The 14,226-nt window shown below is 46.4% G+C and overlaps 1 protein-coding gene across 3 annotated transcripts; it reads left to right on the top strand.

Moving 5' to 3' along the window:
- Nucleotides 1-124: 124 nt before the first annotated feature.
- On the top strand, nucleotides 125-13,710 carry ROGDI (rogdi homolog). Of its 3 annotated transcripts, XR_001413840.1 has the most exons (12): nucleotides 125-202; nucleotides 2,477-2,548; nucleotides 3,770-3,852; nucleotides 4,673-4,727; nucleotides 5,384-5,464; nucleotides 7,894-7,989; nucleotides 9,142-9,240; nucleotides 9,726-9,839; nucleotides 10,591-10,640; nucleotides 11,957-12,083; nucleotides 12,632-12,741; nucleotides 13,436-13,710. XR_001413840.1 is itself a non-coding variant. In XM_014958825.1 (11 exons), exons 1-11 carry the CDS (start codon nucleotides 161-163, stop codon nucleotides 12,671-12,673), a joined length of 861 nt encoding a protein of 286 aa, XP_014814311.1. In that variant the 5' UTR covers nucleotides 125-160; the 3' UTR covers nucleotides 12,674-13,267. The 3 variants fall into 3 exon arrangements, 2 of the variants coding, with proteins under 2 accessions (XP_014814311.1, XP_014814313.1); XM_014958825.1 differs by lacking the exon at nucleotides 13,436-13,710 and having other exon boundaries at nucleotides 12,632-13,267; XM_014958827.1 differs by lacking the exons at nucleotides 5,384-5,464; nucleotides 13,436-13,710 and having other exon boundaries at nucleotides 12,632-13,267.
- The last annotated feature ends 516 nt before the right edge of the window (nucleotides 13,711-14,226 follow it).

Here is a 14,226-nt window from a genome sequence, read left to right on the forward strand (position 1 = left end):
CTCCCGCCCGCCGAACGTCACGTTCCAGGCGCCGCCCGCGCCACGCCCGGTTGCGCTGGCCCGTGAGACGCTGCCTCCGCCGCGTTGCCGGGCGGAGGTCGGGGCCGCTAGCCAATCGGGGCGGCGGCAGGCGCCGGGGTGGGGCGGGGCCGGTGGCGGGATGGCGGCGGCGATGACGAGCGCGGCGGAGCGGGCGGTGCTGGTGAGTCGGATGGCGGGCCCGGGGCTCGGCGGTGCTGGCTCTGCTGGGACCTCCACAGGCCCGTTCTGGGCGGGCGCGGCCCGCAGCCCTATCCCTGGCTGGCCCAGGCCTAGGCTGAGGCGCTCTGAGGGCCGGCCGCTCCTCCCCGCGGCGCTGCCGAGGTGACCGGCCGTGCGGCCCGCACAGGCCTTCGGGACGGCCCCGGGCTCGGCTGCCGGGCTGTCCTCGAGCCCACCGCCACCGGCAGCCGTGGGCTGCTTTAACGACCTGCGCGGTGGTGTCTCCCCGCAGCCCTGCGAGGGCGGGTCGCGGTTGCTGCCCCGGGGCCGGGCCGGTGCCGGAGGCAGCCCTGCGTGCGGTAAACAACGCGGTATGACCGACCTTGGAGTTTTTCATGGTCAGTCCAACGTGCTGCTGGGTGGAACAGCTAGCCGGCAGAGGGTGGGCAGACACATCAAAGAAACCTTGTTGACTTGACAGAGGTAGGAAAGACAGGGGCCGGCTGACACTGCAGACACCTCCGGGGGCCTGAGCTGCAAGGAGCAGTGAAAGCCTAGGGAGAGAATCGGAGAGATGCATCTGGGCTAGGCAGAAAGCTGCATGTGAAAACCATTTTTTTTCTAAAATTGATGTGATTTGCAATCGCGTGACTAGCATTCCTCAAAAATACAGACGTGTAGCATACAGACACAGCAAATGAACTTGACCTAGTCTGAAATTGCTAGTCATCATTGCTGTCACTAGTGGGACGAAAGACACTGATGATGATCAGCAGCCTGATCTAGTGGAAGATGTCCCTGCTTATTTCGGGGGATTTGCACTACAGGACCTTTAAAGTTTCCTTCCATCCCAAACCATCCTGTGATTCCATAATTCTAGGGTTTGAAGTGGAAGCATGTGTATGGCGACAGTGGGGTGGTGGAGACACTGGAGGCAGATGCTTTACCTATGTGATTTCTGTTCCTTTGGGAACCTGGAGGAGAGCGAGTGTTACGGAGAATGAAAGAGCAAGGCGTTCAATATGATCCTCAGAAACCTAAAATGGGATTAAACAGTGAAAGTCAGTGGTCCTGTACTGGTTTGAAGGATAACAGAGACTCCTACCCAGGTTTTTTGTGAGTACTTGCTTTAGGTGAATCTTTGTTGAAACAGAAGTGTCCTCATTCTGCTCCTTGTTCAGGTAACTCTTGCATAAGAGGACAACACATCAGTGAGCTGCTGGGTTTCTCATGGTGAACAGGAACTGTCTAGTGGAGAACTCACAGGCTTAAATTTCTGAGTTCACCACACCTTTCCAGTTTTCCTGTGGGCAATCTGCTCAATTCATTCCCTTCCAGTACTTTCCATGTGGAAAATATATCCTGTTTTACAAGGTAGCAAGTGTCAATCTCTTCTTTGTCCCTTGCTTGCTGTCTCCTCTCCTCTGATGATCTTCAGCGTGGGGTCTTGTGGTTTAACAGAAATACTTAGCTGTGGCTTGAGGATCTGCTTTACACAGGCTTCTCTGTAGCAGGCAGCTAGTTGAGGCCTGAGGCAGGGTGTCGTCGCATTTGAACTTGTTACTGAATTTCCCAAATGGTTGGGACTCCTCAGCCTTTCTCCCCCCCAGCTTTTTCAATTTAGCTGCTTTATTTTTCAGCTGCTGTTGTGTGGTAAAATGCCACTTGGGGGCGGGGGGGAGGGTAGGAGCCTTTTAGTTTTTGTCTTTGCTTCTCGCCATCGAATTGGCTACAAATTTGCCCACAAGTGTAGTCTGTTTTGCCTGTGATGGTAGTTGGTAAGGGGTCTGCCTGTCTTTATCTCAACTCAGCTTTTCATCTTATTTCCTCCCTGTCTTGTTGAGGATGGGGGGTGAGAGAGGCTGGGTGGGTGTCTGGCAGCTGGCCTGCCAAGGCCAGCCCACTCCAGCAGCTTAAAAAGATGTCCCAGATTTTGAAGCAGCCAGATCCATACTTTGCTCTGAAATTCACATCCCGTGCTAGCTGTTCTTTCCTAATTCTGTGATTATTGGTACAGTGATTTGTAGGAATGCTACTTTGTTAAATGAAGACAAACCAAGAATGAGGACCATTCACTTGCCTGGGGCAGAGAAGTGGAGAGGAAGGCCTTTCAACAAATCAGGAAGAAATCTTTTTATTTTCCTACCAGAATGTGATTTAAACAGCATGTTCATAACAGAATACTTCGAACTTAAATAATTTCCATATGTGGCTTAGAGATTTGTTTCCACTGTTTGACTTCTATTGATTCCACTGCTATCTTTCCACAATGTAGGAAGAAGAATTTAAATGGCTTTTACAAGAAGAGGTCCATGCTGTTTTGAAACAGCTGCAAGACATCTTGAAGGTAAGGTTTATTTGCTTCATCTGTTCTTTGTATTGTGGGTTTGTTTGCTCTCCTACGTGAGGAATGGTGGCAGATTTTCCCTGGAGGAAAAAAATTGTGGTAAAATTTGTGGTCCATCACGCATATCCAGTACTGTCCCAAGTGTTTGCTTGCCCTTTGGTCTCGAGGACACACAATAAAGCTGATTTCCCCTAGATTGCTCTGTACTTAACCCTCCTTCCTGAGAGAGCTGCTTTGAAAAGGCACATGGAGGCAGCCAGACCCGTCTGCCAGGCATTTGCCTGAGACATGAATATTTTCTGGAACAGAGAATCCGGATCTGCCTGTAACTTTGTCGTGTGATGGTGGAAATGAGCACAGTGGCCTTTAGCTGACAAGCTACTACTTGTGCAGTAATTACTAGCATGCACTCTCCTCACTCGAAACCATCCTTCCCTCGACACACCCACTTCTCTGCCAGCACCTTTCAGGGGTATGAAGTGTTCAGCTGAGTCGGCCCTGAACTAGCCAAAGGAGATGGTGTGCACAAGAGGTCACCGCTCTCCCTGTGACCTCCCTGTGAGGTTTCAGTCGGGGTCGGTGGGTGGTGCAAGAGTATGGGCGAAAATGTGGAGGTGAGGGCTGGGTGCCCAAGGTGGTAGGAGTGCCATGGTGCTGACCCAGGACGTGACTCAGTAGCAGGTGACAATAACCTGCTATATCTATATATATAGTATCTGTTTTGAAGAATTTGTCGTAATTTTAAGAGTGAAGTGTGATTAAAGGACAAGTGCCAGCCAGTATAACCAGTCAGGAGGACAGGTTTTCACTCCAGACTTCCCACATGGGTGAGGGACCAGCAGTGCTTGCGCTGCACAGGCCAATGCAGCAAGCATGCTGTGTGGAGTGCCGCTCCTGCTGCAGGTGGATTCGCCACCCCACTGGGCATTGGCTGCCTCCCCTGGCTCCCAGGCACAAAGCCAGAGTGTGGGATTTCTGATGTCTTTCTTCATGAGCTGCACACAACACAGCCTTCTGCGCTGTGCCTGTCCTGCAGGAGGGTGAGGGAACATCTCTGTGCTTTACTAGGTGGTTTGCAGGAGGCTTGCAAAGCTGACTGCTCTGTATTTGCCCACTTGCCCGTGTCTGCATTTCTTCATTTTGCCTTGTCTTTGTTGCTGGCTTGTGGTGCGCTGTGCCCGGGTGGATGCTCCAGCACTCACTATGTCCTCTCTTGGGCAGGAGGCCTCTCACCGGTTTGCCCTGCCTGCCAGTGGCTCAGGAGGAGCTGTCAAGCAGGAGAACTTTGTGCTGAGCACCTTGGGGTAAGTGGTGATGGTTGGTAGATTGCTGCTGCTCTGCCAGACTGTGCTTGGGGGCTGTACCCGGGCTCCTGGCAGTGCCAGTGTTTGTGCTGGGAGCTTCCCTCTGCCGCAAAGGCCGGTGTTCCCTGAGCATCTATCTGCAGCAAAGGTCTCTACAGCACCCTCAAAGTGAAGGGGCTTTCTTTGATATGAGATTTCGCCTTAAGGAAAACAAACGAACAAACTCATGGCGGGTTAACATAACAGTCTGTAGCTGTGTTCCAGCGGGCTGCCTTAGCCAGACGTCTGCTGTTTCCTACTAGCACCTATACTGTAGTCACTGATTCCTATTGGTGGGTTGTATCAGTGTGCTGCTGTCAGCAGTTTTGCCAAGGGGCATTTTTCTGATTCGGGGTGCAGGGAGTTGCAGTTACAAGACCTGAATTCTGCTCCTAGCTCAATTTCTGACTCTGACCATGGACAAATCATTTGTCCTGATCTCCCTAAAATAGCAATAATAAATCTACTTCACGCAGAGCAAGCTGCGTAACAGCAGCCAAATTGTTGACATAAGCATGGGATCAGAAATGAACATGATGTTTTAGACAGGGCAGTTAGGGTGAGGTGACTCATAAAGAATATGACAGCAGCTGGCTGCAGGCAAGAGCCAGGGACTTGAAAGTGTGTGTAGAGTTCATCTGCATCCCCCAACTGAGCCCGGGAAAGAGGGGGACTTGGCTAGCTGTATGGAACAGGGAAGGGCAGTATTGGGTTGGCAGTTTCAGTAGGTGTCTCTTGCCTCCTGTGACTTGTGTTTCCCAGATCTATCTTCTCATTCCAGCACAGACCAGGTGAAAGGTGTGTTGACGCTGCAGGGAGATGCCCTGTGTCAAGCTGTGAGTACTTGCTGTGCTTTGTACTAATATCAAGGGGTGGGAGTCATACTTATTGCACTTTGATGACTTCAAGGGGGAGGCCATCCTAATTATGCTTTTCCAGCGGTCCATTAGTATTCTGTGTCAGTCTTCCCTAATGGGCCTTAAATCCTTAATGTTTCAGCAACTGTTGAAATTTTTCAACTCTGTGGTGAGTGGTGGAGTCAGCTTCCATAGGAATTCCTAGAGTACAGGCCCCATCCCTGGAGATATTCAAGGTGAGGCTTGACGAGGCCCTGGGCAACCTGGTCTGGTTGGGGGTGTCCCTGCTGACTGTGGGGAGGTCAGACTAGATGACCTTTGGAGGTCCCTTCCAGCCTGGACAATTCTATGATTCCTTGCCTTTATCGCCGTTGTTGTGTAATATCAGGTTTCCTAGGGGGCCTTCTGAGATGAGGTCATGTGCGTCCTGCTGGGATCCCCATTCACTAAATGCCTTTCAGCTTATCCTTTGTATTAACATCTTCCTGTAGATGGACTGAAGTTCTGGCTGTGCCAAGACTGCTGAAAGCAGCTTGCCAAGATGGTCTGGGAGACAGAATGGAGTGGCACTGGCCATCTCTGTGTTCTGTATATGGGGACTGCTTGCTCTGCATGTGTTTGTTTCTTTCTTCAAGGATGTTAATCTGAAAATGCCCAGAAATAATCAGCTGCTACACTTTGCATTTCGGGAAGACAAGCAGTGGAAGTTGCAGCAGGTACTGTTAACTTTAGATGCATATCTGTCTGTAGTGTTTGCGCAAGCTACTCCAAGCAGTAGCTGTAACCCCTCGCTTTTTGAGAGAGAAGGTTATGTCTCTCCTACATTAGCTCCAGTGGTAAAAGATAAGGGAGGAAACAGATGTAATTAAATTTAGTTATGGTGCTAGGAGAGAGAGGTGGGTTCCGCTTGTTCCTGAAGCGCCAGCAAGCTGAAGGCTGCCTGCATAGAGCAGTCAGAATCTTCTAAAAGAAGTGCCTAATGTGCCTGTGGGGTACTGGCCTTGTGTCTGCTTGTAAAACGCAGGCTAGCAGGGCAAAGAGCAACTTTGGAGACTGAGTAGCTTGTGCTCATTCTCTTACAGAGAAGTTGTTTTTAATGCTGAGAACAAATCTCACTGCATTGTGCTCTTGTAGTATGGCTGAGTTCCCCTAGTTAAGGAGTTAAAGGGATGTGGCTGTCTAGAACACTGAATGTCTTTCCCACCATTTTGCTGGGAGGTACCTCATTTCAGGACCTAATCTAGGGCCCGATCTTGAAAACATAGTTTCCCACAGTTAGTTTGTGACAGCTGAGTAGGTTGGAGAAAGATGTATTCCATGTACTTCACTATGCCATGGCTTGGATTCTCCTAAGTGATCAGTGCATTTAGTCTTGGGTGCAGTTTCCAACAGCTGCTTTGGCAGTGGAGTAAAAGCTCTAACCAGTAATATTGTAGAAATCTAGAAAATTATGTTCTTGAGATGTTAATCCCAAAGCTGACCAAGTTAGTTTATGCCTCACAACAAGGCAAGGAAGTTTTCATGGTAACACTCAGCAGTGCATCCTGTTTTGTGGGTGTTTTGTACTTCGTTGATAGGCTTCTACCAGCTTTTGTGGAAAAGACCTTCCTTTATTTACTTGGAAGAGTTTTGTGTTCTAATATTGTTCAGATGTGGAATGTGAGTGCCTAAGGGATTCTGTGCAGAAACTTTTACAGTGATTACGTGGAGATATTTGTCCTGTCCAAATTAAAAATGAGCATCTTGAAATATTGTGAGATTCTTCCTTAGTGAGTGGTGCCAGCTTGGAGTTTTGTTTCTCTGTGCAAAGTCAAGTTATCAGTAAGAAATTGTAGTATAGGCACATTTTTGAGGAACACAAGTGCAGGCACATGAGTTTTGAGGAACTTGATTAGAAAATGGAGCAAAATCAAGGGGGAACAGGAATGAAGCAAATCCTTATAATAGCTGGATTGGCATTGCTGGGTTGGTAACGCTGCCAGGAACCACTTAGCTTGTTGAAAAGCATCTGGGAGATGTAAAGGCTGGAAGTGGTGATGTTTGGAGATGCTGTAGTCCAAGTACCTGCAGAGTCTCTCTGCAGTCTGACAGTGGACTTCATCATCTCTCTCTTCTTTCTGCAGTCTTCAGTGCCTGGTGCTTTCTAAGAGCAGGGCTATTGTGTGATCCCTGAGCTCCGATGAGAAGGAACCAGTGCCCAGATTTATGCCAGGGAGGCCTCTACAAGGCTGAGCTAGGATCTGGGGTTGCTGGGGAGCAGTGTAGTTGATCAAACTGCAAATACCCCAAGCTGTGTTACCCATCTTCCAGCAGTCACTTCTCATACAGGCTTCCCTGCTTACCTTTTCCATTTATTTCACCCTCTGGTTTACATTTTTGCTTTTTAAAAATTTTCCTGCTGCTGCTTGGAACTGAACACAAGTAACTTTCTCTCAGGGCCATTTTCTTCTTCCTCTGGTTTGTCCTTGTTCTTATGAAAGCATTGGGATACACCTATCAGCCTTGCTTTGATAATTATCTCCTGGCTAGAAGCTGTCTTGCTTGAGAGGGACTTGACCTAGCTGTGTCCTGAGTTTGGTCAAGTTCTGCACAAGCAGCATGATGGCAGCTTGATTGCTGGAGATAACACTCAACCCCAACAATTATAGCTTAGAAGAGCTCTGGAATACTGCCAGAGACACTGTATTAGAAATCAATGTTTGCTGGTCGTTGGTGCTATTGATGTCATTTGTGTCATTTGATTTAGCTCTATGTAGTTCCTAAGGAAGAAATCATTATTTGTGACTGCCATTTATCATCAATAGTGAGAATTCCTACCTGAACAGTCATCATCAGGGTCTTCCCAGGATGAGAGTGCCTGATGTCACTGTTCCTTCAGAGCAGCAGCAATATTTTTATTGACAATCCAGGTTGTAACTATCAGACTGCTTTGCATCTCCAGTCTTTAAGTGAAGAACCCAATAATGTGTCTGGGCAGCAGTGGTAGATTTGTATTAGTGAGTGTCTGGTACTCAGAGAGAAGTGGTCTCAACATTTGAGACATCCCCATTTTCTTAGGGCCAATGAGATAACCAGGAACCCTCTACTTACTAGTGCTTACTACAAAGAGTGTTTCTTTAATAGGACTGTGTTTGTACCTTTGCAGATCCAGGATGCTAGAAACCATGTTAACCAAGCCATTTATCTGCTTATGAACAGAGATGTAAACTACCAGTTCAAAACAGGCTCAGAGGTTCTCAAGGTGAGGAGAAAGCCTTCTCTACTTGGGTAGGAACATGGATTTTTCTTCCCTCCATTTGTTGTTTTAAAAATAGTTAATGCTCATTATTCTCTTGAGTCTCTTACTGGAAATGGATTCCCCATCTGTACCCATGGCACATTCACTCCTGTGCTCTTCCATGCTCTTCCCTGTCAGTCAGTGCTTTTGGGGAGAAAAGGAATGAGGCAGGCATCAGCAAATAAAAGATTAAGGGTAGTAGTCATGATGTACTGATGATTTGAAAGTGACTACTGACTTGCCAGTAGTAGTTGATATCATCTGATGCAGAACGGCTGCTGTGTGGCAGTAAATCCCATCCCTCTGCTTGGAAATGCTCTCTGAAGCTACCAGAATTTCGACTTACTCGTTAGAATCTATCACAATATCAAACATGAGAAAGCTAACCCTTTCTAGTCTCCACATGGGCAAGGGCTGCTATTAGAAAGAAGCTAGGTAGTAAAACTATTTCCTTTTTACTTTTGGGTGGAAGCAGGGGAGAGAAATTAGTCATAATGTAAAATGCCTTCATCTTAGTAGTCATGAGCACTATAACAGACATATGTTGCTTTTCACTTCTTTTCTGGAAAAGGACATCTGTCTGCATGTTTGAAATTGTGTCATTTGAATTGTGGCTTCTGGCAGGATTGGACTCACAATGAGCTGGTTCTTTTATCTAATGCCCTAGATCATAGACAGTTATGAACGGGGGTGAGGGGTGGGGAATTCAGCAGTTATTGTACCTGTGATATGGGAGTGGGGAGACTAGAACACAGCTTGTTTTTCCTTAATGCATGCTTTTCAGAAGAGCTGATGATGAGTTTGTCAGTGCTCTGTGGCATCAGTAATTGATCTCATGTTCTCTTCTTATTCTTCTAATGAATAGCTGTTCTCTCTTCAGTCCCTAGTATTAAACACTCCTGGCCTGTCTCACAAGTGTTTTTGAACGTGGTAATAAACTGCATTTATGTGGAATCCATCCCATCCCATTAAGTCCTTGAATTCCTGGAAGGGCAGCGGTGGTGGTGGTGCTCTTTGTTGGTGTAACACTTGAAGAAGGCTGTAGGATTCTGCAGCACACTGTCCAGAGGTGTCCAGGGATTGCCACTCAGCAGTGTACTGTATGTTATCTTGTAGCTTATGGATGCCGTGATGTTACAGCTATCAAGAGCCCGAAATCGGCTCACCACTCCAGCCACTCTGACTCTACCAGAGATTGCCTCCAGTGGTCTCACGGTAAGTATGTGGTGGTCTATCTCTCCATACAGTCTAGCAGCATGCAACAGTCAGGATATTATGCTACATCCTGGTGGAAGTGGATTTCTGAAGTGTCTCTGAAGCAGAAAGAGAGAGCTAAAGTAGGTGTAAATCCTGAGCATTTTTGGCTGCTCTCTATCTTTCTGTGGGAAAGCAGATAACTTGGCTGTGAGGACTCTGGTTCTCAGAGAGTAAGTTGTATTCTCTGCCCAGGAAGCTTGTCTAGGGATGATTTGCCCTTGTGAACACTGCTCCATCCTCTTGTCACCATCGTGCACACACCATTTGATCAAGTGCAGTAAGAGCAACAACCATTGCCTGTAAGCTGCTCAGTCTTTGTTTCTTTCCTAAGGTCCCTCACACTGTGGGGTAACTGTAGTATGGCTTAGGAAAAGGTGGTGATTTCCCAGCATTAGAAATAATATTCCTTTCACTGACAAATAAACTACTTATTTTCTCACCAGAAAATGTTCACCCCTGCTCTGCCTCCAGACATCCTTGTGAATTTCTATATTAACCTGAACAAGCTGTGCCTGACTGTCTACCAACTCCATGTGCTGCAGCCCAGCACAACCAAGGTGATACCTGCTGTCTCTTGAGCCTTGTTTATTTACCTTCTCCTACTTCCCACTTTGAGGAGGAGATTGCGCTGCTACATTGCGCAATGTTATATGCATAAGATAATGCAGAAATGACTGTAACTGGTGTTAAGTGTCTGTGTTTAGATTTGCTGCAGACAGAACCCTGGCTCTAAATCTTGTTTGGGGCGTGGTCACTTAGCCTGGAAGAAAATAGCAGTGTCCTGGAGAAAGCCAGTAGTTGGTTTTTGCCAAGTAATGCTTCATCTTGCAATATAGTTTGATAATTTTGGAAAGGCATAATTCTGATAATCTAGTTTATATTGAAGTAGCATCTTGGTTTTCTGAATGGAGTTCTGATGAATACTTCTCTGCTTCACATCTCGGATTTGGGTCAGCTTGATGTCCTGTAAAAACAGAATTAAACTCTTAAGCTTTATGAAATGCAGTCCTTCCATAAGGATTTTTTCCCTAAAATCTATCTTTTGATTTTCTTCTGGATCTTCTCATCTTATTTTTGTGGTGCTAAAATTTGGACCTAAATTGGACTCAGCCACTGTATAGAATTTTTTTCATGAAGGAGCAGGAAGAGATCAAATAACATGGATTCCATATGAATGGAGTATTCAGGCAGAGAGAGTATAGGCATTTCTTGATGTCAGGCTACTGAAAGTGCAAACAGTAAACATCCTCCTTCTAAGCGGTTTGTTTACTGTGTCAAAATCCTAATGACCTTTTCCTTCTCCTCTAGAACTTCAAGCCATCTGGAGGGTCCATTTTACACAACCCTGGGGCTATGTTGTAAGTATAGTCACAGCAAGGTCTCTGTAACAGTTGTAGGAGTACGCTGAGGAAGAAATCCAAATGGCTGTACTCAATTTTGACTATAGCATTGTCGTGGTTTTGACCGAATTGACCAACCAGAACGACAGATGGCCCCTCCCTCCCCCCCCCCAAGGAAAAGAGAGGAGGGGAACAGGGGAATTAAAAAATTATGAGTTTAGAAAAAGACTAAACTACTTTAATGAAAATATAAATAAATAATGAAATAAGGAGGAAAAAAAAAAGGAAAAGAAAAAAAGTAAAATAAAATAAAAATGTATACAGTATATACAAAACCATATCAAGCTCCCAGGATGACGATCACGTCACCAGCCAGCGCAGGGGAAAGTCCCAGGCTGGACTCGGTGATGTACAGGAGCTGGATTCCGGATCTGGAGTCAGGAATGCTCGGATCGGGATCAAAGGCAGAGGAACAGACAGGGTCCTCCTCGGACATTGGCCATTGAAAGAAGAGAGTTGACCCTTTGATCCCTCAGCTTTTGTACTGAGTGTGATGTGGATGGGATGACCCTGTTGGTCAGGTTTGGGTCACCTGTCCTGTCCGTTCCTCCCCACAGGTGGGACCCCTCTACGCTTTTCCGCTTCCAACCCTCCAACGGGGCAAACAACAAATTTACCTGACCTTGGTTGTTATAGCAATAAGTGTAAGCAAGGGCCTTTCTGCACACCATTCCTTGGTATAATCAGTCTTATCACTGTGAGAGTGAACAGTATGCTGTATTTCTGAACAATATGCTGTTAATTTCAGAGTTTAGTTAGAAGAGGCCTAGCTAAAAAAGTAAAATTACTGAACAGAAAATTAGTTCTGTTTTACCTCAAACCAGGACAAGCATCTATTAAGTGGAGAAGCTGGACTGAGTTGTGTGCTGTGGCTGTGCCTGTGTCTGTAAATGCACACGTGCCCGTAACCGTGCTTCTTTAATGACTCAGTCCTAAAGGCCCAAAGGTGTGGCTTTTCAAGATACAGCCCACCCATACAGTGCTGTGAGTTTGTCTAGAGATCAGAGCTGTCAACCAAATTGAACATCAAGTTATTGGCATTGCTGTCTGCATTTACTGCTTTTGTCCCTCTCTGGAAAGTGGTAAAGTTTCTACCTTATTAGATTTAGCTTAACTCTAAATCTGGTCAGAGGTAGACTGAGAGTTTGTATTCTATAACTTTGCCAGGTGCTTTTTTAAATGTAGTAGAAATCATAATGATCTCTTCTGTGAGAATGGAGGACAGTTGAGTTTTGTGTTCTGTGCAAAACTGTGCTCTTTTTTCCCCACTACAGTGAGTTTGGCAACCAGCGGTATGAAGTCAGCCATGTCCATAAAGTTGAATGTGTTGTCCCATGGTTAAATGATGCCCTTGTCTTCTTCACAGTTTCACTGCAGCTTTGCCAGCAACTGAAGGATAAGGTAATGGCCTTAGAGAAGGGGCCTTGTTTTCAACTCTGGATTTTGAAAGGACTTCAGATCTCCTAAAAATCTGATGTGATGTTATTCTGTACAACTTACATGTAAACTGAAAACAAACGATGAGTCAATGCTCTGGAGCCAGGGAGCTTGCTGTCACTGCCTGGCAGACAGCCATCTGGGATAAGTGTAGTAGTGCAGCAGATGTGTTTGCTGTACCTGGTGACTAGATGGAGAGGAGCAATTTTGTGTTCTGTCATGAGCTGGATGTGAGAAAATGCCATGGGGTTGTAGATGAGGCATGGAGACCTCAGCAAGCTAATTCCAGCAGACCAGTGTTAAGTTCCAGCACTGCAGCTGACCTAGCTGCCACCTTGAGCAAGTAACTTTGTGCTCCAAGCTTCTTCATTGACAATAGCAGCAAATGTGCCCTTCTGCAGTGCTGAAGCATGTAATGCTATAAAGCTCAATCTTCATGCATGCTTTATATGTTCCTTCTTCTGTGGCCCAAGGGATACAGGAACTTACCTGCTTTTCTTCTTGCTTTCCAGATATCTGTTTTCTCCAGTTACTGGAACTACAGGCCATATTAATTCTCTGTGGATTGTCCAAGCCTTTCCAGCTTCTCCCTGTTTGTTTTCAACATGCCAGCAGAGTCCAGGTCAGCCTGAGGAGTGCTGTGGTTCACTACCATGTGGCCCTCCATAGGGTAGGGTCAGTGTATCCAGAGACACAACTTTATTAGCCTTGTCTGGGACTGCTGCGTAAGCAGGGCATCAAGCAATGCCGTGTGGTTGGCGAGAGCTTCCACCTGTCCTTGTTTGCATGTGCATTCTGTGGGTTACACTTTCCAAGCCTCTGGTGAATTACACTAGTCCATTACAGGGGATGGGGAGCTGTGGACCGCTCTCACTAACCGTATTTGCACACAGTGTTGTAACTGACTGCTGGACTGTGAGCTGGCTTGGAAGGGATGAAGACAGACTAATATAATACACCACAAAAACTGTAGGGCATGTTGCTCCATGTAGTGAAATATGTTGTTGTGATCTGGTCCAGCTGTGGTTATGACTAACCCTGAACTTCTCCCTCTCCTATCTGTTCTGTCCATGCTCATGTCACTGATTCCCCTTTGGAGATATTCTCACTTCCTGCTGTTTGAACTCCTTTTTTTTTTTTTTTTTTTTCCAAATATTTCAGTTATTCTCAAAGACCCTATGCAGAATTAAAGCCTTACTGTTCTGCAAACCACACAAATATAAGGTGGCAGCCTCTCTTTTTTTTTCCCTTTTTTTTTTTTTTTTTTTTTTTTTCCCTGGCATTAATGTGATAATATATATTTTTTTTTTCCTAAGCCCTAGTTGGGCCAATTGTTTATTTCCAGGTTTAGTATTTTGTTTTCGCTGCCAGCCTTTGAAGCTGCCTCGGTACCTTGAGCACAGCTGTGCAGTCTCACATCCTGTCTTTAAACTCAAAGTGAGTACCACTTGTAACTATGATTTTCTGCCTGCACATGGATGCTACAGTATGTAACTTGTCCCTCTAGCTATTGATAACTGAAATAAAGATCCTTAGGCCTGCCATGCTCCTGTGGACTGTCAGTGCTGAGAATAAAAGAGTATCAAAATTATGTGCTCTCTTCAAAGCAAGTGACTGTTCTTAGTTATGCATGCTGGATTACCGATTGCCTTACTGGGAGGTGGAGGACAGTAGTGGTCTCTGAGGGTGGAGTTGGGCAGTGCTTCGAAGGTTGGACCTGGTTTGCGTAGCCTCAGCCTAGTGCTGTCTGACACCTGAATACTACCTGAAGTCCTTCTCCAAAGTTTGCTTGATGGTTGTGTTTGGAAGAGGCTGTAGGTTCTGAAACTGGGCTGGGTTGGCTCATGGAGCTGGTTGTTAAGTGATGAGGAAGCATCACCTGTCTCCTGCTTGACTCCAGCTAGCCATGTGCAGGCTCTGTTTCTGGTGGCTTTCCTTACCCAGGTGGAATACCTTACCCAGGAGCCTTCATGTGTGCTGACGTGAAGACTGCAGGCTTACGGAGGTCCCTACAAAACATCAGGACTATTGAGCCTACCTTGACAGTGTAGTTGAAAAACAGCAGAATCCTGGTGTGTTCCAGGTGCTATCCAGAGCAGTGTGCTCA

The sequence above is a fragment of the Calidris pugnax genome, unplaced genomic scaffold, assembly GCF_001431845.1.
Source record: "Calidris pugnax isolate Ruff unplaced genomic scaffold, ASM143184v1 scaffold244, whole genome shotgun sequence".
Classification (NCBI taxonomy): Eukaryota; Metazoa; Chordata; class Aves; order Charadriiformes; family Scolopacidae; genus Calidris; species Calidris pugnax.

What these genes read in the sequence shown, in the direction of transcription:
- ROGDI (XM_014958825.1), top strand. Translation starts at nt 161, where the DNA reads ATGGCGGCGGCGATGACGAGCGCGGCGGAGCGGGCGGTGCTG. An exon ending in GAGATGCCCTGTGTCAAGCT is followed by an intron (nt 4,728 to 5,383) that starts GTGAGTACTTGC and finishes TCTTTCTTCAAG; the next exon opens with GATGTTAATCTGAAAATGCC. An exon ending in TGCAGCCCAGCACAACCAAG is followed by an intron (nt 9,840 to 10,590) that starts GTGATACCTGCT and finishes CTTCTCCTCTAG; the next exon opens with AACTTCAAGCCATCTGGAGG.